Raw genomic sequence first — 26786 nt, forward strand, 5'->3', positions numbered from 1 at the left:
GCGTTTGTATAGAATCACGTTATAGTCGTCATCGTTATTGCAGGTGAGAAAAATATTGAAAATGTCAAAGGCCCCAATCGTCACAGTTCCTTCGAGGGAGAATTTCTCATAGAATCTGGATCTGATGATATCGATTTGGGGTCTGTTTTTTAAGAATCTGCCCACAATCGTTCTTTTCACCACTTGCATCTTGCTAATATATGCTAGTAAAAATATAATGAACTTCTATAAATATATATATATATATATATATATATATATATATATATATATATATATATATATATATATATATATATATATATATATATATTGATAATTTTAATTTTAGTTAAAGATAATATTAAACTTATGAATACACGAAGCAACATAAATCTTAAGAGTTCATATACCCGATCACGATTTTTTTGTTTTTGTTTTTGATGTTTTAGTTCAAGGCTCCCTTCACCATTTGCATCTTGCTATAATTAGAATGGGAAAGAGGGAGTAAGAGTCTAAGAGAAGGAGCAATTAATGAGGCAGTGTTAAAAAAAGAAACAGAAAATGAATAGTATTAATTAGGATGGTAACTGGCTATTACTAGTTAATATTACCTGACCGTGTAAAAAAAGCTTACACCGTCGGTGTATATTAGTTAAACTCTTAACTTAAATTCTTCAGAAAATAGTGATCATCAGTTCTAGTGGGTGTTTGGATTGACCTTTCAAAAATGGCTTATAAGATAAAAACCATAAGTTGGAATTGACTTTTGACTTTTTTTGTATTTTTTTTTTTGCTTAAAAGTAAGTGCTTAAAAGCATTTTTTTTTCTTTCCTAACACGTAGAAAAAAAGCTTAAAAGCCAATAAGCACTTACCCTCTGTTTGGACGGTTGTTTCCCGTGGTTCATTAATGTACAGTATGGTGTTGTATTGTATTGTACTGTATTAATGAACACAATGTTTGGATAGACTGTATCATTTGTTGTGGTTTAATAACATTTGTATTGTTTGGTTTGATTGTATGGTACTGTATAATAACTTGTAAGTTTACTAAAATACCCTTAACTCTTAATTAGAAATTAATGTATATATATCAATAAAACTCAGGTAAAGAATAAAATAGGTGTTATATCCCGTATTTTTATACATTGGGACAACCCGGATTAATTATGATAAGTTAGGGCCAAGACTATTCCGGGATTTGAAGTCGGGACTTTTGACCTTTGATTTTATTTTGAGACATAAGTTGTATATGAAATTGTTGACATTGAACACTTAGGAAAAATTGGGACCACAATTCATAAAATTGGAATTAAAAATCTTGCACAATAAAGGGCCTTTGGCCGTGTGGACTTGGAATGGTCCCACACATTGTTGTGGCCAATTTTAATTGGTCCAACACATGTGTGGGCCATAACCAAGGGGAAATATTTAGTGTGACTTAAAAGATGACTTTCAAGTCATCTTTCTTCATTACACTTAGCCAAAAAAAAAAAAAACCAAGAAGTTGGAGAAACAAAACCCCAACCTCACGGCCAAGACCATGAAAAACCAAGTCCATTTCAAGCCACCCCAAAATTAATTCTTTGGCTCAAATCAACTAATTAGAGGTCCCTAAGTAACGTGGAAGCGTTGTTGGAGCGATCAAACCATCAATTTTGTGGATTTCAAACCCTAGCCTTATTGTGGAGTAAAGAGGAAAGGTGAGAATTTCTCTTGTTTTATGAGTTATAAATGTTGTATGTATATTGTAGTATGTTAATACGGATAAAAATCATGAAATATTGTATGTTGGAAGTGGGTTGTGTGCTTGAGGAGATAGCCGTGTAAATGGGTGTTGAAAATGGAATTGATGAATTAATTCTCGTATCATGTTAAATTGTTGTAGGATGTAGGAGGGCTAAGAATCATCAATATATGTATATATGTGGGTATGTGGCCATATATAGCTCCCAATGTATGCCGAAGATTGCATTAATATCGCTTAGTATGTTAGTTGTTATTGTTATGAATTCTAGTTTGGAAATGAGCATTTAATGGCTTAAGATTGATGTTGAGATTGTGTGGGCTGATTTGAGGCTTATTGTGCGTTTGACGTAAATTGTATATTTGTGAAAATGACATCGTTATATGGTGGATTATTGATACGAATCATGAATTGAAATTGAGGAATGTGGATGGGGGCTGTTCTCGGTTTCTAGGGGCTGTTTTCGGCCACATAGGAGCCAATTATAGGATTGTTGGAAAAATTATGTAAACTGTTTAGAATGTTCTTGAATGTTGTTAGTATGGGTTTGGGTTAGTATTTGAATGTATAAGCGTTGATGTTGGCTTGAAGGTAAGCCATTGATTTGAATATTTGGAAAGTTGTGAATGATGAAAAAAGAGAGTTACTATTGCTATATTGCCTTTCGAATTGGTTATCGATGTTGCTAGGTTGGTTATTGTTGTTATTGTCACACCCCATTTTTAACCGGGATTAAAGTAGAAGTACGACATATTGGTGATTCCTATTTTTTGTTTTGTTTTAAGGAGTCGCCACCTAATTATTTATGGTGAATTAGGACACCTAAAATTTATTAAAGTTATTATCTAAAGTTGATATTATTGTAAAGTCTACGAAACCAAATGATTCTAGGTAAGGGTTCAATTAGTCTAAAGGGAAGGTATTAGGCATCCTTTAAGACCCATTAACAATGGTTAACCGACCGGACTTAATTAATTAGGCTAAAACGTAGATGAAGTATTTTATCATATTTAAGAAAACGTCTTTATAAGGATTGTTAAAGTTATGGATACATATATATGAACACTATTTAAAATAAAGCTGATAGAAAATAATGATTTGCATAAAAAGGGATAAACTGAGAAAGTGCAAGATTATGTAGCATTTTGTAAATATGGAAGAAAATAAGTTATGTCGACTAACAAATAAAAAAATTATTATAAGATTAATAGTAATAAAAACTTTAAAGATTTTATAGGAGGACTTATTAGTTCAAATACAAGTTGTGAAAAGATTGTTTGACAAATACGTACTTTCAGTGTTGAGAAAGTAACTAAATTAGAACAGTTATCCATGAAAATAGTTATTTCTCAAAAAATAAGTTAACGTCAATGCAAAACTTGTAACGCTTTAAATTTCTTAAGATAGTAAGAGTGAATCTTAATTCTCAAAGTATATAGTCATGCTATTTTAAAAATCAATTATCCCAATAAGTATTATAGATGCTGTAAATAATGTAGAACATAACCCATTAGGCTAAAGCTAACCCATTGATTTTACTAGATTTTATCTAAGTTAGGATGACAAACACAGTAACGGGTTAGTCAAATAATACAAGTTAAATATACAAACAAAGTAGAGAGCGAAATGAGATCAAATGGTTTTTGCCCATTTTCTGGACTGCTGTGGATCTAACCACTATTGGGCTTCGGCCCAGTAGCAATTTTTATATGTTGCTGCTGTTGTCTTTCCTATTGGGCTTTGGCCCAGATTTTTATTTCTTCTGTTTGGCTGCGGATTGGCTGCTACTGTATGGCTGACTCGATAGAGAAGTTACGTTGGGCTTTTAGCCCAACATTGAATGCGGGAGATGACGAGTCCGAGACTCGTATGCGGAGGTTCATGCATAAAGACAAAAGAAAAGAAATTAGTATCTAATCAATGGATGAGATTAAGCATGTAAGATATAAGTTCAAAACAAATCAGTAGATTATGCATTTTAAGTGAAACTAGTGAAGATACTTAAGAAAGTATGGGACACTGTCTTACATTTCTATCAACAGCGCCTTAATAAGTCAAAGTGTTTTGCAAACTGTAAAGTGGTCAGTCGTACCATATACAACAACCAAGCAGTTCTAATACCAATGCAGGGAGGGCAAACCCATGTTAACATACAAATGATGGACGGATGGAGGAATCCACAGTTTAGACAAGTAGCAGCAAAGAAGGAATAATCAACTCTAAATAAAGCACAGCCTAAGCGGCAAACTGAATGTGACAGTAGGGGTGCATCAAGAGATAAGTAAAACAATTTCAATCATGAGAATTAGGCAGAAAGTTTGAGCAGTTTCGGTTCAGGGAAACAGAGAGAAGAAGAACAGTTGGAAAAGAAGATTTCTCCACATTCAGATGGCATATTCTTTTATAATGGATCCAACAATCACAGAAAATTGACTAAAGAACTGAGCTGAACATATCAGATTTTCATACTCAACAGCCTGTCACAAATTATACAACCAAAGGGATCAAGTAATTTTAACACAGGAAAGATTTTTCTCCAACTTCGAAATTTCAGGTTCATGGGAACAACTAAATAACAAGCCACAATATAGTGTACAATCGTAGTTCACTTATAATGTCCAAACAAGCTCATTTTTAGTCTTTATGAAATCAAATAGCGGTTTCAATTAATTCTGTTATTAATAGATTTTGACTTCGAATTGCATGTCAAAGTATTTATTGGACTGATCAACCAAAGCAGCAACATGTGATGCTTATTTAATCCTAGCTTCTAAAATAGTAAGGATACTTAACAACTTTCAGAATTCCAATCCACAGATTCATTTTTTAGATGTAACTTAAAACCATTTCTACCAAAATTGTAAACATACTAACAATATTTTCAAGTTATCCACACACTTAGTTAATAGTTAAACCATATCTTATTAGTTTAAATAGAAAAGGGGGACTGGATGGGATCAACAGTCCAGAACAAGCTCAAAATGTCCATTTTCACCAGAAGCGACATTTAGAGTTAACAAATGACCTCTTACCTTATTTTAGAGGAACGTATCACTCAAAACAATGCTTCACATATCAAACAGGAGTATTGTTTAAAATGGATCAAATAATACACAATGATCCCATTTAATTAGACTAAACCTAACTTAATCAAGCACCTACAAATATTAATTCCAGATTTTCAAAACAAATAGCCTCATTTCTATGTTAAGCTTAAGTTATGAACTATAGAAAATCTCCCTATATAAAGGTTACTTGTTTACAGTGGAAATCAGCCCTGCTGAGGCTCAAGCAATCATTTGAATTACATAAATTATGTATATTAGTTAACCATACTAATCAGACACAGCTTAAGCACACTGATTGAGATTCAAACTAGGGACAAAAATTAGCATACATCCTGATTCGAACAAGAAGCTTAGAATCAAGGTGACCTTGTCCAACCTAACGTATGATGTGTAAGCTATTAATTATTTCCGAAACAAAGCAAAAACTTGGCTAAACATGTTTATAAGCTAATCGTTAATAACAAGCATAAACGACATTACTGCTGTCCTATCAATTAAGCATTCTTATATGTTAATCATCATTAATGGAAGATTTCGGCAACAGGCTCAAAAGAACAAAGCTAAACTAATACTTGATATCAATCAAAACAAATTAAGGCTAAAAGAAAAGCTAAAGGGTGGAATGTTATCCTACTAAACCGCAGAAATCTAAATTAAATTAAGGCATGAACATACAGGCATCATAAAAAGAAAACCAAAACCCACTAACTGATCCCCGAGCATGCATAATACTACAAGTCATTAAAATGATAATCAACCAACTGAAACAACTGGCACGAACGCATAATCACTTCTTAAAGCTACTAAACTGAAATGAAAACTAAACATCAAAGCGACAACATACACGAACATATCACAGACTTTAGATTCGAAATGAAAAGAGCACACTAACCTTTTGTGGGTGCAGTGAAGTGGGTGTCGACGGGGTCTCGAATCTATGCTCGAACTCGAAGAAGTCGATTAAAGTAACAAAGTTTCCAACTAAAAATTAGAGTAATCGTTGGCTGATCTCTGTTGATTAAAACTTGTGTTTTGTGGGATTTTCGTCGTTCCCCCCCTTTCTTGAGATTTTCAAGATGTATTTATAGTGAGCTGAAGGCTAGGGTTTCGTTTCTGTTTTAAGGAAATAGAGAGAGATGAGCGTATGGGAGAGGGAGTGGGGGACAGAGCGTGGGGGGCAAGGTGAGTGGAGGTGGCAGAGCACGTGGGGAACAAGGGAGTGTGGATGTGCAGAGGGAGCACGTGAGGGAGACAGGGAGAGGGGTGAGCGACGGAGGAAGGAGACGAGAGAGGAGAAGGGGATAAGAGAAGAGGGAGGCGGGTCTAGAAGATGAAAGGAGAAAGAGGAGAAAAGGGATAGGGTTTAGAAGTTGAAGTGTAGGGGTTGGGCCGGGTCAAAACGGGTATGGGCTGGTCGGGTAGGAATTAATTGGGCTGGAATATTGGTTGTGAATATTGGGCTGGTCCGAAAGTTTAGGGGTAATGGACTGGATAATTTAATCAAGTGGGTTGGTTATGTGGGAAATATAATGTGGGTTGTTTATTTGGGTAGGGAATAATATTGTATTGGTATTTTGGGCCATTAATTTGGCTGAAAATTGTTGGTCCTTCCTCCGCTATTTTAATTATTTTCAGGCTTCTAATTTAGTAACTAGTACAATATTTGTTATGTGAAGATAAATAGTAATTAATATGTAGAAAAATAAGGATTTTAGAAAGTGTTGTCTAGTAATTAGTTTAACGAGTCCAAACCCGAAAAAATGAAATGATGACGAATCATCTAAAATTTGTAGTAATGATATTAGTAGTAGTAGTAGCAATAAAATATTTTAACAATAAAGTATTTAGCTCGTTAGTAAATTTAGAAACCCGAGTAAATTAAATAAAGGGGGGACAAAATTGGGTGTCAACAGTTATTGTTGTTGATTTTGGACGAGTTAAATTATCGGGTTGGCCTATTTACAGGGGAAATGCTGCCGAATTTTCGGTAGAATTTAGAGTTAGTTTGGAATAAATCGCTTAAGTGCCTATGTTTAACATTGGATATTCGTTGGCATATTTGTAGACCTTGGGGAGCCCGAGGCGTAGATTGGGATTTACGTTAGATAGGCTAGCTTGGAGTGCGTACGAGGTATGTAAAGCCCAATCCTTCTTTCTTTTGGCATGCCTTAGTTTTCAATAGGCTAGATTTTAAGCCTTGAGGAAAATCCTAAGATTCGAAATCCAAGCCTGTTATGATCCTTACATATACTCCTTGGCACTCTTATGTATAATTTGATGAAATATGAACCATTATGTCTTTGAACTAATCGCTCTCCGAACTTTGCATAGAAAGGCTTCACTTTAAAGAATTTCGTAATTTTTGAATGCCATATTTTTGCATAAAGGCTCGGATTGCTCCAATATTTTTATAGGAGTTTGCATGATGTATAATGAGTATGTTTTCCATAGGCGGGCCCGACTCGGGTCGATACCCGTCCGTGGGTCCCGCGACTTTCCCTTATGTAATTCGGAGAATTTTTGAAAGAATTTGGTATGACTATTATTTCGATTTCCAAGTATGATCATTTTATCTATGTTTGAGTTAATGATAATGATTTTATGCATATGACTACTCACGACTCTACTCGTGCCTTCTGTTACATCTTTCGCCGAGTCCCGGGCCGGTTCTGTTGTCGTGCGCACTTTGATATACTCCGGAGTTATGCTGTGTTTATGATTCATCGAGCCACTCGTTAGAGGGCTATGTTCCACTTACATTTGGTGTTATGATGTGTATGGTGTTATGCTGTGTTATGATATGTGACGGGGAATATTGAGATTTGAAACTTTCTGGTGTTATGCTGTGTTATGGCGCCATTGACGGGCGGGCGACCATATTCTTCTGTACCCTATGCATGACTTATATTTTTGAAAATTAAACATTTTGATATAGTGGATTTGTACTTATTTTCTGTGCTACTATTTTGTTTACGTCTCAGATTTGTTTCTGTATCTTCTGCTTTGCATACTCAGTACATATTTCGTACTGACCCCCTTTTTTCGGGGGCTGCGTTTCATGCCCGCAGGTACAGACGCACAGTTTGGTGATCCACCAATCTAGGACACCCTCTTCTGCCGTTTGGAGTGCTCTTCTCATTTCAGAGCATATATTTTGGGTATATATTCGTTCGTTGTGTATGTATATATTTGTTCAGGGGTACGGCGGGGGCCCTGTCTCGTCATATGTTTCGGTTGGTCTGTTTAGAGGTCTGTAGACGTATTTGTGGGTGTGTGTGCCTACTTTTGTTCAGATGTATTTGTATGATCCTATTCGCTATGGCAGCCTTGTCGGCGTGCATTCGTATATGTTTTGGGGCCGTTGAGCCATTTGATAGCCTTGTCGGCTTTTGATATATATATATATATATATATATATATATATATATATATATATATATATATATATGTCTATGGTTGTGTTGAGATGCGTTTGAGACCGTTTGATATAATTTAAGGCAGCGTGTGACAATTGTGCCAGTATATGCTATTTGTATGTGATTCGATTTGGATAAGTATGTTCGGGTGCCCAATTCGGGCACTAGTCACGGCCTACGGGATTGGGTCGTGACAATAGGAACTTTAAAAAATAAATAGGTAGTGGGTGGGGGAGGGTTGGGTGGTGTGAGGTGGGTGGTTGTGGCATGAGAGTGGGGGTGGGGTATAATAGAGAAATGAAATACGTAACCACGGAAAAACCACCAAATCCGTGGTTTAAAAAATTGGGATTTTTCATGGTTATATAACCATGGAATGAACCACGGGTTTACAACACCATACCACATAATTTTAAGAACAATTGAGACAAACATGATTTTATAGAAAACCATACATTAATGAACCACGGGAAACCACCATCCAAACAGGGGGTTAAAATAAGAGCCCATTTGTCTTAGCTTATAAGTTGCTGAAAACAACTTATAAGTTGTTTTAAGCTTTTTTGAGTGTTTGACTGACCAACTTATGAGCCATTTTGTGCTTAAAATAAGCCCAAAGAAATAAGTTGGTCTGTTCGACTTGGCTTAAAAAAAAAGGGACAACTACGTATATATACATCTTAAGGAGAAATATTTACAAAACGTGACGATAGTTTTATATTTACAAAACATAACATTACAAACCCTATACACAACATGATTTTTTTTTTTTAAAAAAAATATTATTTTTTTGGCTCAAAAATTTATGTATGAAAGTTGTATGAAATGTGTAGATCACACTCAAGGCTTAAAAAATTCGCTCAAAATTTAGTATATGAAAACGGTATGAAAAATGTATGAAATGTGTATATCTCGTTTAAGGCTTAAAAAATCCGCTCAAAATTGTGTGTATGAAAACAGTATGAAATGTATATCTCGCTCAAGTCTTAAAATCACTCACATTTTCATGTATAAAGTTCATGTTAGATTTCCGTAAAATTAATACAACTACAACAACATTGTATCCAACTTTGATACAACATTCAAGACTTAAAATAATCGTTCAATTTTTTGTGTATGAAATGTGTATATCTTGCTCAAGGCTTAAAAAGTTCGCTCGAATTTTATGTATAAAGAACATATGAAATGTGTATATCTCGATCAAGGCTTAAACATTACGCTCAAAATTTTATGCATGAGAATGGTATGAAATGTGTATATCTCGTTCAAGACTTAGAATTTCATTCACATTTTTTGTATATAAAGTTCATATTAGGTTTCTGGAAAATTAATACAACTACAACAACATTGTAACAACTTTCATACAATGTTCAAGGCTTAAAGTTTTTGCTCAAAATTTTGTGTATGAAAATTATATTAAAATTTTCGCTCATACATACACATTTCATAGATTTTTCATACACCAGAATTTGAGGTAATTTTTTAAGCCTTTGAGCAAAAAAAAAAAATTAATATATATTTTCTGGAAAAATATATAAAAATCCGTCATGTTTCATAATATATCGTTATGTTTTGTAAATAAGGAAAACTATCTATATATTTTGTAATAAAGAGTCTTAAATAGATACCCTATGTAATTTTCCCTAAAAGAACAGCTTATAAGCTGCTTTTTTTATGCCCATCCAAACAGGGTCAATCCAAACACCCTCCTAGTCTTGTAGATAAGCAAGTAAAAGGCAATTAATTATTAACGTTATACACTTGCACGATCAGTTGGAGTCCTGATAGGACTACAAGTCCTTTCTCCTTTTTAATCTCCCACTGCATTATATTGTATATATTGGTTACGTTAATAGTGCACCAATTCGATAGTACTTCTACAAGCTGTTCTTGTGGCAGACAAGGCGGCTGCACTTCAATGTTGTGTTGACAATCCAAGTGACAATATCGATCTCGACGATTTGGTTGTTGTCAGCTTTGGAGGCTTCTTCTTTGGAATCTTAGGGGCGCTCATGCTTGTATCGTTTATCATACTGTGGATCTGTGGTTCAAGGGTTCCTCTTACAGATAATGTCACTTTTATGTTATCTGTCTGTTTTTTATCTTCTAGTTTATTTGCTTGGATCCTAATCATAGTTTGTGAGTATGACTTCTCGTGGTTATCTAGATTTATGAGACGTATTTTTCGGTATGGCGAACCATCGCAGATACATCCAGCAACAAATGATCGTTGAGCTAACGATTCCTCAGTTCCTTAATTGTACTTTTTTTTTTTTTGGTCTTTCTTGTCTAATCATTATTTGGAGTTGGAGCAGTTTCATGTTTTCATTCAAGTCTATTCATCAATGTCTATTATTCTTATTGTCAGTGTGTGCCTTTGTCCCGTGCTTAGGCATGTAATTGATTAGTGCATTTTGAAGTTAAAGAGAAGTCATGTTACTACATGATCAAAGGCTAAAGATTTAGGCCAGTGTGTTGGTGGGCCTTTTCATTTATTGTTTGGATTGTAAGAAGTTTCGGCCTATGAGATCTTGAGCTGTGTTCAGCCCAAAGATATAAGCCCATTTATATATTTGGCCAATGTGAAATTAAAGAGAAGTCATGTTACTTCATGAATTAACATTTTTTGGTTCTAAGTGCACCTTTACACGAGCCAACCAACTAAAACACGAATTGAAGGCGTAATTACTTTTTTCTCATAGAGAACATACTCACTATTGGATTCAAACTCATAATACTATTGTTCAGATTGTAATCTCTTAGTCGTTATGTTTCCGCCAAACAAACACCTAATCGTGAAACTAAAGTCATCATATTATCACTTGATAGTTTATCTCTATGTCTTATGACCAATGGCAATGAATGATTTCCAAAAAGCCGTTAGAATTCATTTGTAAAACCAATTTGATTGTATGGAACAATGGAAAAAATTAATAGAATTTCAATTGAATCATATATCTCATTTATTAAATTAAATAGATGCAATATTTTACTTATGATCAAAATTGGGTTGGTGGGGGAACAGTACTTAAAGATAAGTACCACGTAAACTTCTAGATATTGTAGCATCCAACTAGGACTAGGGTACTCCTATAATTTAATTTCACTTTTATAATATTGCAAACGTTGGTTCTTGTATTAGATTATTTGGTAATTGGTATTTCTCAGTTCCTTGTGTTGATTATTTTTAAGGAAGCAAGAGATGGCCCAAGAATTACAGCAGAATGAAAAAGATATAGTTTCTCCATCGCAGTCATCCTCATGATGAAAATTCACTTGTGACATTTATATATGTACCGAAAGTTGGGAAAAATAGTTCTTATCTAAAGAGAGTTCATTTCATTTTGTACCGCCAACGTATACTCATTGATTTTTTAAAAATTTGCACTCAATTTTTTTTTAGCAAGATGCACCCTAATCTCTTCATTTTCTTACAAATCTATAAAATGTGCATGTTGTTTAGTTATGTTCCTCCATGATTCTGCATTCATGTTTTTATTCGAAGATGCTGAAATTTATCTATCAAATTTTATATGGTGGTAGTAGTGTTTGAGAAGTATTTTGAGTTAGTTACAATTTTCTGCTGTATTTTTTTGCCTTAGAAGTTCACGTAATTCACACGCGCATATGGAGAAGACGGGCAAAAGACTTAGAGCCTGTTTGGATGGGCTTATGCCTATAAGCTATTTACAATTTATAAGCTAAAAAAAATAAGTTGGGTAGTCTAACTTAATATTTTTGGCTTATAAGCTGTTTTCAGCTTATAAGCTGCTTTAGATAAGCTAAGTCAAATGGGCCCAATTATTTTTTTGACCTTATTTTAAGCACAAAATGATTTTAAGCTGGCCAGTCAAACACTCAAAAAAGCTGAAAACAGCTTATAAGCAACTTATAAGTCAATCCAAACGGGCTCTTAAAAGTATCCACTCAACATTCTGTACATTTCGTAATTGGTTTTAGGAAAATCTTAATGTGTTTTTTCTATTTTACCCTTGTAAATATTTAAACAAACACGTCTTTTATAATTTTATAAAAAAAATAAAAAAAAAGTAGGATGCATATTATCATTAAGAAAAATAAGATAAGGTGCGAATTACGAAATAAAGTATACGTTCAGGGTGCAACATGCAAAGAATCCTCTAAAAAGATAAGTACTAAGTATTTTTTTTTTAGATACTGTAGTATTCAACTAGGACTAGGGCACTCCTTTAATTTCCCTTTTATATACCCATTGATTAATATTCATATGGTCAAATTAAAGTAGGAGTGTCAATGGTACGGTTCGGACGGTTATTTTATAAAATTTATATCATACTAATTTTTCGATTATCTCATTTTGTAGAACCAATATTAGACTTTCCGAAACCGTCCCATCATATCGGTTTTTCTTCGGTATCGGTACGGTTCGGTTAATTTTCGATTTTTTTAACAAAACATCTTCATGTCATAGTCATTAGTAAAAGTTAAAGATACGGTATCATGCATACTTCTATAGGACTTTGGCAAGAATTCTAGATATTTTTACTTTTTAAAAGGTGATGAATCAATAAAACATAAAAGACGACAAGAATAAAGATTGATCCCACTATTTTACGGTAGTGTAAAACAATGTTAAGCAAAGACAAAAAGTATAATTTATATTGCACGAGGAGGGCAAAAATCAATCAAGATGGGACTCAAGAGCTGAGACTACTAAGATTAAGTATCCAATAAGAGAAATTTAAAAATCATATAAGAGGAAAAATATCTAATACTTTGTAGCTTTCTATCCAAGATCGTTGGAATACCTTGTAGCTTAGAAGATAGTTACTGCTCGAGACGCTAGAACTAATTTAATTTCAATAGGAGTAGTATAATAGGTTTCAAAGTTGGAACTTTAGGTGTTAATTATTTCATCACACATCCCGAACCCAAGACGAAAATTTTAATACTTTATTATATTTAAATCTAATATATAGAATATATGTTACACATATAAATTTATTCGGTACGGTTCGGTATTTTTGTTTATTTTCATAAAATTAAAAACCAACCCAATTATTCGGTATGGTTATAAATTATTTTATAAAAACTGTCGATTTTATTAAAGAAAACCTAAAAATTGATTCGGTATGGTTCAGTCCGCTAAGTCGATATTTTGAAAACCATTGAGACCTCTAAATTAAAGTAATAATGGGGCTGGAGGATCAGACAGACGAGGTGGACCTTCCTATTGTAGAACAAACAACGACGTTTATCAGGGTACAGTAGTTTTTTTTTTTTTTTTTGTTGCTTTGATTATGTTCTCTAGGAGGCATTAACGATTGCAGTAATTTCCTATAATTTATCAGGCTGTCTATTCTGTTATTTTTTCTTCACAATCACTTTTCCCTCTACAGTTCTATGCTACTTAATGGGTCGTAGATTGTGGATGGAAAAGACACAAGAAAATTAGACTACAAAAAACCTTCTTCTTTTTTTTTTGTGTGTGATTTTTCGCTCAGTGTTCGAATTAGTCGTTGGTACGAATTTTCTTTGATTATTTGGTAATTAGTATTTCCTAGTTCCTTGTGTTGATTATTGTTAAGGACTTTTAATGTATTACTCTAGAGGTTTTGAAATCAAAGTGTTTCGTTTATTTTGTGCTGATTATATATTTTCTCTTGTGGCATCTATATATGTACCAAAATCTTGTTTTCAGAAATCAAAAGTATTACTATTCCAGAATCAAGTGGTTTTAATACCTTGTGATAAACTATTCAACTATAGTAAAATGCTAAATGAAATCAAATGTAACTTGGACATTTGGCTAAACCACAAATTAATTTTATAAATTAAATATCACATTAAAATTTAAGCCAGAATGATATAATAATTTTAAGATTTAGAAAATCACAATAAACTACACGTCAAACATTTAAATTAATGGCCACAGATAAGTGCTAACACTGATTAGAAACAATCCACCCGGATAATATCTCAGAAACTTGCGCATGTTGGAGTCCATCACTGAATAGACGTTCTATTCCACTACATTTGTGAATCAGCAAGATAATTAATTTTCACGAGTTCAAATCAATAAATAAATTTTATAACATAATTGTTTTATCCTTAACGGTTGTTTTTACCATTCCGGTGGCAGTCGTATTACGTGACAAGATAGTTTCACCTAATTAGTGGGCTTAAATTCTTATATCTGGTAAAAAAAAATTCAAAAAGAAAATAATATTTGAGGTAACACCGGGAAAATTTTAATGTGTTTTATCTATTTTACCTTTGTAAATATTTAAAACAAACACGTCTTTTATAATTTTATTAGAAAATAAAGAAAGTAAAATGCTTATCGTTAAGAAAAATAAGATAGGGTGTGAATTGCAAAATAAAGCATACAAAAAGGTCCAAAATGCAAAGAACCCTCTAAAGATGAATCCGCGACTTTTGTAGGATAAAAATAAAAAGTTGAATCAAACTAACACAAAAAAAAAAAAAACATAAGTAGGTTTCACACACTAATTTAGTGCGTGAAAGGATCGAACTGCAAAAATAAAAGTTTGGCCTTTCAAGCACGAAATTCATGCGTGAATGAGGCCAACAAAAACTCATCCGTGAATAGTGTACTAAATTAGTACTAAATATGTCTTCTCCTCCTTATCGCTGGGAATTTACCAGCACCAGAGTTCTGGTCGGCCTTATCTGACGACCAAGTTTTTGGTGTGCTCTTCAGTGCACCCTTAGACCAGGACAAAACAGCATTCTCTAACTTGCTCTTTCGAGCTTCGGGGTCTAATGTATTATCAGCATTTTCTTTATTATCATTCTTTTCACCATCTAATGAAAATCTCAAATTCAGAGATATATCATGAATATCTCTCAACGAATCACTAGGTGAATCTGTTTCTGAATTTTCATCATCATCATCATCGAATCTCAGCCAGCGTGGTTGCCTTGGTTTGCAGCTAGCTATCCGGGAAAGATAAGTTTTACAGTGCTCAGGCCATGAGAAAAGGTGGATATTTTTAAATCCATTTGCCCTGCATTTAGCCCACAATTGCTTATCAGCAACCAACTTCAAAAGAGCATCAGCGATTGCCTGCTGATCATGGGGATCCACTAAGAGACCATTGTCAAGAACCTGCAAATAGGTCGAAGATCAATTTGAATCTAATTTGGTTGGAAGCTAGTCAGAACAGGATGGAAGGCATCAAAGGCAGTATATGACATAAATGCAACAGCATACCCTATGTATATCAACAGGTCCTCCATTTTTTGTGGCAACCATTGGGAGACCATAGGCTGCTGCCTGTTGCAAGGGAGATAAGTGCACAAGTCAATAAAGAAGACTTGCCAACTTATGATGAAGAACAACAATTTAGTACTAATTTAGTACACTATTCACGCATGAGTTTTTGTTGGCTTCATTCACGCACGAATTTCGTGTGTGAAAGGCCAAACTTTTATTTTTGCAGTCTGGTCCTTTCACGCATTAAATTAGTGCGTGAAACCTTTTTTTTTTTTTTTTTTTTTTTGTGTTAGTTTGGTTCAATTTTTTTTTTTTTCTTCCTACAAAAGTGACGAATTCTCTAAAGATAAATACTATATATTTTTCAAGATATTGTGAGTATTCAACAAGGACTAGGACACTCCTTTAATTTTCCTTTTATATATCCATTGATTAGTACTCATATGGCCAAATTAAAGTAAACATGGGGCTGGAGGATCAGACGAGCGAGGTGGACTCTTCCTATTGTAGAACAAATGGCGACGTTTTTCAAGGTACAATGGCTTTTTTTGCTACTATGAGTCTTTTTCTCCACAAGTGCATTAATAATCGCAGCAAGTTCCTATAATTTGTCAGATCGTCTATTTTATTATTTTTTCTTAACAATCACTTTTCCCTCTACATTTCTATGCGTCTTAATGGGTTGTAGATTGGAGATGGAAAGGGCACACTACAAGAAAAATGCGATTTTTCTTTTTATAATTTTTCATACTTTCCATTCGGTGTTTGAATTAGTCGGTACAAATTTCCTATGTCGCTTGTTGCAAATCTACGTTCTTCTTATAGATTATTTGGTAATTGGTATTTCCCAGTTTCTAGTTCCATGTGTTGATTATTGTTAAGGAAGCCAATTTTCTTGTATTATATCTTTAATTTTCGTTGTTTCTATTTTCTCGTTAATTTCTCTCTATGTTTTTAGTTTAAGTGTATTAGTTTTACTAAATATGAAGTTTAGGAAAATAAGAAAAAAATTTGAACCTTGTGATCTTAAACCAAAAATGTAATGTAATGTATCAAAATAATCTTTGAATCATGATCTTAAAATTATATCTTTTCAAGACGCTTTTAGTAAAAAAAATAAAAAAAAATTGAGTGTCTACACTAGTAATTACGCTTTTAAAGAATATTTATGATACACTTTTTTTTTTTTTTTATAAATCTATCTTTGATATTTATTTGATTTCTTTTTTGAGAAATTTCTAAATAAATGGACAGTAAATAAATGCCGACATCTCACGAGTAACGAGTGATAAGTCATGTTCCACCATATTCTATTGCCCACTACGGAGTAGTGTATTTAATTTATTTAGCATAAAAGTAGGCAAAAATCTAGCTCAATCTTTTCTCCAAAAAGTGTTATTTGTCTTCTTCTGTGAGCTGTCCACCTTTTGCTTTTATTAATAAAATAAATAAATAAAAGTGTATTATACAATCAAAGTTATCAAAGTTTTCTCGCATTATCTCCTTCTTAATTAATTACATTAATTTGACACATGTACCAATTGGCCAATTATTTCTGAACCTTTTTAATTAATTTCTTGCGCTTAAAGAAACATATCTGGATCCCACAAACCTTCGCCAATGCGTCGAAATATTTGCTTTTCAACCATTCTAATTAAGGGACATTAAGTAGCCGTTTAGTAATAGAATTGTTTTCTTCAAAACATTATTTAATTATATAACGAAATGATTTTTTGCTTGAGTTGAATATGAGTTTTTCAAGTTTGAAAATCAATAAATTTTTTCACTCACAAAATTTCAAACTTTTTATTCAATTGAAATATACAACTTTAGCTTTCAAAATTCATTCTTCTATGCATATATATATATATATATATATATATATATATATATATATATATATATATATATATATGTATGTATGGCAATTTTTTAACGTGTTTCTCTCTCTTTGGCAAGACAAGTTAAAGTTTTAGAGTTGATAAATATGAAGGTGGAAAATACACTGAGTATGTTGCAATGATCCAAAATGGAAAATGTGAATCCCATAACATGTTCTACCACAGGTTAATATTGAAGCTTTACTCGACAATTATATTAGTAACTATAAGGATGTTAATAAGTGAATCCTCATTATTAGCCAATTTTATTTTAACATGTGCTACCTGGTCTATGGAGTACTTTTCACATTAGGCTTGATATAAGAACCTGGAGAAATAACTTGTCATAAACGATTAAATTGCATTAATTGCACAATTTTTTTACACTATCAATGTATATGGCTTAAAATCAATGAAGAAGACCTAATTACCATTTGGTCCTCATATATTATTCACCTTCTCTTCCCGAATTTGAAGAGAACAATTGATTAATATCTATAAATGTATTCTCGCGTCATTTTGATGTGAGCTAATTGATAGATTATGTAAATATTTTGTAATATTTTGTAATCTCTTATTTAGGTTAGAATATTTTGTAATATTTTATACTCTCCTATTTTAGGTAGGATATTTTTGTATATTAACCAATTCAAGGAATGAAAGGAAACTACGGAAAATAATTCTTTCATGGTATCAGCAGTCTAGGGTTTTTTTTTTCCTCTCCTCTCTCCTCTCCGCTGCCCTAGCTCCGTCGGCTGCCACCTTTTTCCGCCACCATGTCCGCCTCTAAATCATCCTTCCACCCCGCTTTTGCCGTCTCCAACATCTGTAATCACATTCTTGTGGTTCTTGAAATGGAGAATGCACAATACGGCACATGGGCGGAATTGTTTAGAATCCACGCCATATCCCATAGGGTCATACACCATATCATCACACCAGAGAAAGGGAAGCAGGCAGCCTCTCCCTCCGATGACGACAAAGAACTTTGGTCGACCCTTGATGCGACTGTGCTCCAGTGGATTTATTCCACAATTTCGAATGACCTCCTTACTACTATTCTTGAACCTGGAGCAACGGCCATGGAAGCCTGGGATCGCTTGCGTGACATCTTCCAGGACCATCAAAACTCCCGTGCCGTTATGCTCGAACAAGAGTTTTCCACAACTAGGATGGAAGACTTCCCGAACGCGTCTGCGTATTGTCAAAAGCATCTCCGATTAGTTAAAAAATGTGGGGGCTCCGGTTTCCAATTCCCGCCTTGTTCTTCAGCTTGTTTCGGGTCTCACCGACGCATTTAAGGGTGTGGGAACGCAGATTCATCACAGAAAACCATTGCCTCCTTTCACCGAGGTGCGCTCCTCACTCATTCTGGAGGAACGAGAACAGGCGATGCAGGCGGCCCACTCTACTCCTTCGGCGATGGTGGCTGCCACAGGTGGTGAGGGTTCGACTTCTTTTTTTGATACTACTCATTCGTCTGGTCATGCTGTGAATAACAAGGGCAAAAACAACAACAACAACAACAAAGGCCACAATTCTGGTCGTCAGAACGGCGCTGGCCGTGGCAACGCTAGCGGCAAAGGCAGCCGTGGTTGCAGCCGAGGTCCCAATGGCAGAAATCACCAGCCACCGCCAGGCAGCTTCCAAATTATGCTTGGGGATGGATGCCACAATGGGCCGTGCCACCTTGCCCGTATCCATCAACTTGGCCGACGTCTTCGCAAGGGCCCTCGGCCAAACAGCCGGGCAATCTCGGCCCTGCTCCCCAGCCTCCGCAGCAGGCGTATGCTGCTGCCCCGTTTCAGCAGATGTATGCCCCGTCTTATGCTCCCACGGACATCGAATCGGCAATGCATACGATGACTATGAATCCTCCGGGCTAGAAGTGGTACATGAACACCGGTGCCACATCTCACATGACATCCACGAATGGTAATCTCTCGTCTTATTCTATTTGAGCAATCATCATCATGGTATTGTTGTTGGTAATGGTCATTCAATTCCAATTCACGGTTGTGGTCATACTCATTTGCCTCCCCCAAACCCTCCTTTATCGTTGAAAAATGTCCTCCGCGCCCCAAAACTCATTAAAAACTTAATCTATGTTAGAAAGTTCACTACTGATAACTCTGTGTCTGTTAATTTTGATCCATATGGGTTCTCTGTGAAGGATTTTCAGACGGGGATGCCACTAATGAGATGTGAGAGCCGGGGCGATCTATGTCCCATCACTACCACCATCACAAACACAGCCAATTCTCAATCAACCTTTGCTGCTTTGTCTTCTTCTCTTTGGCATGATCGTTTGGGTCACCCGGGAACGTTAGTTTGGAATTCTCTTAGGATCAATAAAAGCATTGAATGTAATAATTCTAGTTGCTCTAGTATTTGTCGTTCTTGCGTGCTTGGAAAACATATTAAGTTGCCTTTTGTTCCGTCTAATTCGAACACTTGTATGCCTTTTGATATTATTCATAGTGATTTATGGACTTCTCCTGTCTTAAGTTCCATTGGTCATCGATATTATGTTCTTTTCTTGGATGATTTCTAGAAATATTTGTGGACTTTTCCCTTAGCTAGGAAATCTGATGTCTTTGCTAAGTTTTTAGAATTTCGGGCCCATGTCCGAACGCATTTTGAACGATAAATAAAAAATGTCCAATGTGATAATGGGAAAGAATATGAAAATAATGATTTTTGGCGTCTTTGTGAGTCGAATGGGATGTATTTCCGTCTTTCTTGTCCTCATACGTCCTCACAAAATGGGAAGGTCGAAAGGAAGATTCGGTCTATCAATAATGTCGTGCACACTCTTCTTGCCCACGCTTGTCTTCCGCCTTCCTTTTGGCATCATGCATTGCAAATGGCAACTTACCTACTCAATATTTTACCAAGCAAGTTATTGAACCATAAGTATCCCCTCCATGCTCTATATCATAAGGAACCTATGTACTCGCACCTTCGGGTCTTTGGGTGTTTGTGCAACCCTCTTTTCCCGTCAACTACGATTCATAAGTTGCAGGCCCGGTCTACACCTTGTGTATTTTTGGGGTACCCATAGAACCATCGAGGCTACAAATGCTATGACTTATCATCACATAAGATCATCCTTAGTCATCATGTTGTTTTCGATGAGACTCAGTTTCCCTTTGCTAACTTTCCTACTCCTCAACCCTATACATACGATTTTTTGGATGAAAGGATCTGTCACGCCCCGAACCATGGCCTGGGCGTAACACGGCACTCGGGTCTTGCTTACATGTGTCCGAGCGAACCTCATGGCTTGTTTGTCAACATGGGCATCAAAACAATATAATCTATATGCTGCAATTTAAATGAATCATGAAAATGTAATTTGCAGAATAAAGTCTTGAAGTTATCTCATAGCATGAAAAATCATGAAAACGTAATAGTATGCACGCATGAAAACATAACTGACTCTGTGAACTAACATTTGTCTATGAAACCTCTAAAACATGTTTTAATACTAACTACCAGGACATGGCCTGGACTACCATAACTGAATACTAATGCAAACTCCATGTTGAACCCCGAGAGCAGTGGGGGTCACAAATAAGCTGATAGCTGAAGTGATCCTACTGCGCAGGTGTATGCTCCTGAAAACCGGTATCTGCACCGTGAAGTGCAGGCCCCGGGCAAAAGGGATGTTAGTACATGGTGAATAGTACTAGTATGTAAAACCTGCTGAAATGAAAAACATGGCATAACATAGGTATAGGACATGAACTGAAACTGAATGTAACTTGAACATGAGCATGAAATGTGAGTAAAGTCTGAAAACATTAAATCAATGGAAATGCATGTATGTAAAACTGCTTGTAACGTGGGGAACGCTATAATATAACCGACAACATGATTCTGGTACTTGCGTCCTACCAGCAGAACACTCACACCTTGCCAGGGGTATGAGATTTAAGTAATAATAAGCATGTAAGGATCCAAACTGCATAATGAAGGTGTTGCCTCCTTGCTGACAACCCTTATCCTACGGTGGCAACGTAGTTTCAGGCTATCTGAGCCTTCTCGGTTAACTAAGCAATTCCCAAAAACATGAACATGATATAGTTGACTAAGAAGCCCATGATTTTCGTGAAATAACTTGTAATCATGATTTCACGAAATAACTTGTAACATGGTTTCATGAAATATCTTGTAAACATGGTTTCATGAAATAACTTGTAAACATGGTTTCATGAAATATCTTGTAATATGGTTTCATGAGATAACTTGTCATAGTCTTGCAAAACATGTTCTTGATTCATGAGTAATAACAATAGTTCATAATTATATATATATAATTGACTTGAAAACATGCTTGTAACTTGCTACATAAAATCATAAAGTTTCATATAAACATAATGAGAACACATGAGGAAGAATTCATGATTCATGGATTAAGCTAGGGTTCCTAATAACTGTAATGGAAGATTAGGAATACAATAACGAATATAGATACAAAATTCATGTACATAAATACATAAATACGGGCTACCAATATGTTGGGTTTAATGCCCTAGGGTTTGAACTTCATGGATATCAAGAAACGGAGCATGGGGAAGAACGTAGAGATTCCCACATGTGGATGGAAGTTCTATATACCTTAATTGCTCCAAAACTTGAATTAGAGACTTGAGTTTTGAAGAAGATTTCCTAAATCTTGATTCTTGAACCTTGAGATGGGTTTTCTTGAACACCCTAGATTAGGGACAATAATTTCTTGCTTAGATTATTAGAATATATGTTAGAATTGAGTTGGAATAATTAGAGTGGGCTTACCTTGGTGTTCTTGATGATGGAGGACGGTACGAGGTCGTTCTAAGGCTTGAAGGAATGAAAAATAATGATGTGAACTAATACGGACGAATATATATTGTTCGGGAAAAATTGGATTTTCGGCCAAGTTAAATACTAGCCGTATTTTGAAATACAGACTACACTGCGTCTCTTCAGTAAAATGGTCATAACTCTTTGCATAGATGTCCGTTTGACCCCCATAATATACCGTTAGAAAGGTATTTCAAAGCTTTACAACTTTCATGAAGGAAGTTTTCCGAAATTCCAGATACGTTTTGAAATACGGACCGTATTTTTAAATACAGGCCGTATTTTGAAATACGGTCCGTTTTTAACAATGTAGCCTCCAAATGTCAAATTCCAGAATGCTCAGAAATCTTTGGTACTAGTTTACGACTTGAAATACGGGCCATATACTAAAATACAGTCACTGTTCATGGGCGTAAACCACCATCTTACAACTGAACAGGGAAATTCCAATTCCCACATTCTTTATCTGATTTTCTAAGTCTAGGATCATGGTCAAAGCATAGGTTAAAGGTACGGGGTGTTACAGGATCTACCCTTATATTTTTCATCACCTCCAAAAATCCGGACCTACCCCCTCCACTGCCTCCCCGTCTGCTGCCCAGCAGCCCACTGCTCCTCCACTGCCTCCCGTCACCGCTGCTGGTCCCACGGTGAGGCAGCCCCAGCTAGCCCGACTGCCAGCCCTCGTCCCCTTGCTACTGTCCAGCCGCCTATCCCCACTCCCCGTCCCACCATGGTCACCCGCAGCCAACGAGGTATTGTCAAGCCTAAACGTCAGTTTAACTTACATACCACGGTTACGAAATCTCCTCTACCTCGTAACCCATTGGCCGCTCTTCGTGACCCGAATTGGAAAATGGCTATGAATGATGAATTTGATGCTCTTGTTAGGAATAAGACGTGGGATTTGGTCCCCCGTCCACCTAATGTTAATGTTATTCGTTTTATGTGAATTTTTACTCATAAAGAAAAGTCTAATGGTGATTTTGAGAGGCATAAAGCCCGACTTGTAGGTGATGGCAAAACTCAGCAGGTTGGCATTGACTGTGGTGAGACGTTCAATCCGGTGGTGAAACCGGCAACTATCCGCACTATTATTAGTCTTTCGTTGTCAAAGCATTGGCCTATACATCAACTGGATGTGAAGAATGCTTTTCTTCACGGTGAGCTCAAGGAAACTGTGTATATACATCAACCTATGGGTTTTCGGGATCGTACACATCCTGATTATGTTTGCCTATTGCGTAAGTCTCTCTATGGGCTTAAGCAGGATCATGTGCTTGGTATAGACGTTTTGCAGATTTTGTGTTTTCCCTTGGCTTCTCTAATAGCAGGTTTGATAATTATTTGTTCATCTACCATGGGGGGACTGAAATGGCATACATTTTACTATATGTTGATGATATTATACTCACTGCATCCTCAGACGCTCTCCGTCGTTCCATCATGGATAGGCTTGGTTCCGAATTTGCTATGAAGGATTTAGGTCCTTTGAATTATTTTCTTGGCATTGCTGTGACCCGTCACAAGGGGGGGGATGTTCCTCTCTCAACGTAAGTATGCTGAGGAAATCATTGATCGCGCGGGTATTTCATCTTGCAAGCCCTCTCTCACTCCGGTTGACACAAAACCGAAGGTCAGTGCTACTTCGGGTGCTCCTTATGAAGATCCCACTCATTATCGTAGTCTCGCAGGTGCTCTTCAGTATCTCACTTTCACGAGACTAGATATTTCATATGTTGTCCAACAGGTGTGTGTCACACCTCGACTTTACTAGGGTGTGATGGGCACCCGACCCCATACTCGGAGCCGAGCGAACCCGCTGACTCTTATTACGTACTTAATTTCCTTAGACTCTTGCATTAATAAGGAGTGGAAAACATAGTAAAGCTTTCATTTTTTTTTCCATCGTACTCAATCAATATAATCTGTGATCATATGGACTTTATAACATAACATAAAATGACACATAGGCTAGTGGAGCCGTTCACAATACCGACATCCTATACCCACGACTCTGTCTGCAAAGTCTCTAACATTTATCGGACATCATGGTACATGTACTCTGACTCGGTAACACTCCAGGAACAAGTGGAGCTTGCCAACTCTGCTGGAATATCTTCTATATTAGCTTCAACTCACCTGGGTGTACCTGCGCGGCATGAAACGCAGCCCCCGAAGAAAGAGGGGGTCAGTACGAGCAATGTACTGGGTATGTAAGGCATGAATAATAACTGTATGGAACATAGAACATGTCATAACATAAAGAGTAACCTGTACATATGAGTGTCGCTTAGGCGGATGCCATGCATACTTACCTGGTCATATCATATCATATCATATCATATCATATCATATCATATCATATCATATCATGTCATGTCATGTCATAGCGCCGAAATACGTCGGCTCGCCCATATATCCCGCGTCCGGGCATCCCGCGTCCGGGACGATATCATGTATCATACTCCAACTGATCAGGTGGTTGTGCGTCTATAGCGCCTTACCTTTCCCCTTACCCCATATGCATATACATGTATCATGTTTATATATCAGCGTCTATAGCGCTCTGGCCCCTTTTTCCCATATACATATACATATATCATATGAGCAGCATACAGGAGAGCCCAAGAAATGCTATAAGTCTATCGGGGTGACGTAAGGTCGGTAACCTCCGATTATATTATGGAATAATCATAATCGCCATGTCTCACCTTGAAGGAACTAAAATTATAAGGCGAGGCTATCAATAAAGAGTAGCGTTAAGAGAAAACATATAGTAAAATCATAAACCTCATATTGCCATATTCATGGTAGGAACATATCGTCAACGTATCTATCGTAGACATTTTCTCATTTTTGACTTCATCATTGTCATTATAAAACACATCCATCATCATTGTTATAAAAGCTTACAAAACCATAAACCTTTTGTTTTGAAAAAAAATACGGACATTTTGGAAGACATTGACGGGTTATCGGAAAAATAATCATTGCCTTGGAACCATAGACTTCTAACCTTTAAAGACAAGGAAAATATGGAACATCTATAAATTCATAACGTTAGGAATCATGCCTTTGAAAGAAAGGGACGAGCCTTAACATACCTGCTCCACGTCCTATTAGCTACGCTTATGTGTCCGAGCTTGTAAGTCTACATTTAAGATAATTCACACTAATGTTAGCCTTTTCATCGTACACTTGTACCATAATTCAAATTATACTATTTTATATTCTGCCGAAAATCGGGCAGCATCTCCCCTGTTTATATGCCTAGCCCAAATTTTTAATTCAGCAGCCAATAACAACAACAACAATACCAACATCAATTATAATGTTTTCAACTCCAAAATATCTCATAAAACAGCCCACACGCTGTTTTCCAACTTTCATAACTAATTAACTCAGTATACAATTATTTAATCGCGTATTCTTCATAAATAAACCGGTATTAGCACAATTAGAAAGAGATTCATACCTTTCTCCCTTTAATATTGCTTAATCTCCACTTTTCCACGCTAAATTTAGGCCACCACACACTGTTATACGATTCTGCACCAATAATTATACGCTCCCCGGACTGAAATTTGGAATTTATACCTGGTTTGGGCAAACTTTTGGTGGAGGGTTGGGAGAACTCTCCAGATTTTTGGAGAGTTTTTGGGGTGTTTTTCGGGGTTTTGGGCTGAAAATGAGGGGGCCTCCCCCTCTTTATAATTGTTTTGGAAGCTGCCAGAAGCAGCTGGAAAAGTGTTCAGCGCGATCGCGCAGAGTTAAATAAATTCCTTCTGCGCGTTCGCGCCCCCTTTGGGCGCGTTCGCGCAGGGTTAAATTTTCTGACTGGATGTTCGTTCAGTAAAACGGTCATAACTCTTGATACCGATATCGTATGTGGGCCCACGACCTATGGTTTGAAAGCTCTTTCAATTATCTATAACTTTTATTTCTGGGGGTTTTCCCAAATTCCAAACTTATAATGCCGTTTTTGCCCTTACAAGTCAGATCATCCGAAAATGTTTCCTTAAATCGTCCTTTTGGAGGGCTTATGCCCATTTTTGGCTTATGGGTCCTTCTTAGGACTTACTCAACTTTCCATGTACTACTTGTATGTATCTTCATATGTCATTTATAAAACTCCGACATGTGGGCCCCACTTAGCCTGCAACAACGAGGACTTTTTGTCAATTAACATATGAACTAATTTACACTGTATGGTCTCCAAATGTCATATATATGCTATTATTACCTTCTTATAACACAACCTTCATTCCGAACTTGATTTTCAAATTTTTGTTCAGCGCGTTCGCGCCACGTGGGGGCGCGTTCGCGCTGTATTGGCCCTTTGGCCTTCTGCGCGTTCGCGCCACTCTCTGGCGCGTTCGCGCAGACCATTTTTCCTGGCTTGCCCATCCAACTTGTAATGTCCATATCTCCTTACCCCGATGTCCGATTGAGGATCCGTTTGTTGCGTTGGAAACCAGACTTCCTGAACTTCACTTCAAACTTTGTTTTACCCCAAAACTCTTAATATACTAGAACATTTCATTTCTTCCATTTAAACCAAAATTTTGTATCAAACATTGCCTAGCTTTCTTTCGAAGCCTCGCAAGCTTAACCTCTTTAATCCT

At 36.0% G+C, this 26786-nt stretch overlaps 1 protein-coding gene across 1 annotated transcript; it reads right to left on the bottom strand.

The window, feature by feature from the left end:
* Positions 1-14519: 14519 nt before the first annotated feature.
* LOC132623724 (probable sucrose-phosphate synthase) lies at positions 14520-15831 on the bottom strand. Its single transcript, XM_060338531.1, has 2 exons — positions 15428-15831; positions 14520-15322 (listed from the first exon to the last, which is right to left on the bottom strand). Exons 1-2 carry the CDS (start codon positions 15467-15469, stop codon positions 14819-14821), a joined length of 546 nt encoding a protein of 181 aa, XP_060194514.1. The 5' UTR covers positions 15470-15831; the 3' UTR covers positions 14520-14818.
* Between the last annotated feature and the right edge of the window lie 10955 nt (positions 15832-26786).

The sequence above is a fragment of the Lycium barbarum genome, chromosome 2 (assembly GCF_019175385.1).
Source record: "Lycium barbarum isolate Lr01 chromosome 2, ASM1917538v2, whole genome shotgun sequence".
NCBI lineage: Eukaryota > Viridiplantae > Streptophyta > Magnoliopsida > Solanales > Solanaceae > Lycium > Lycium barbarum.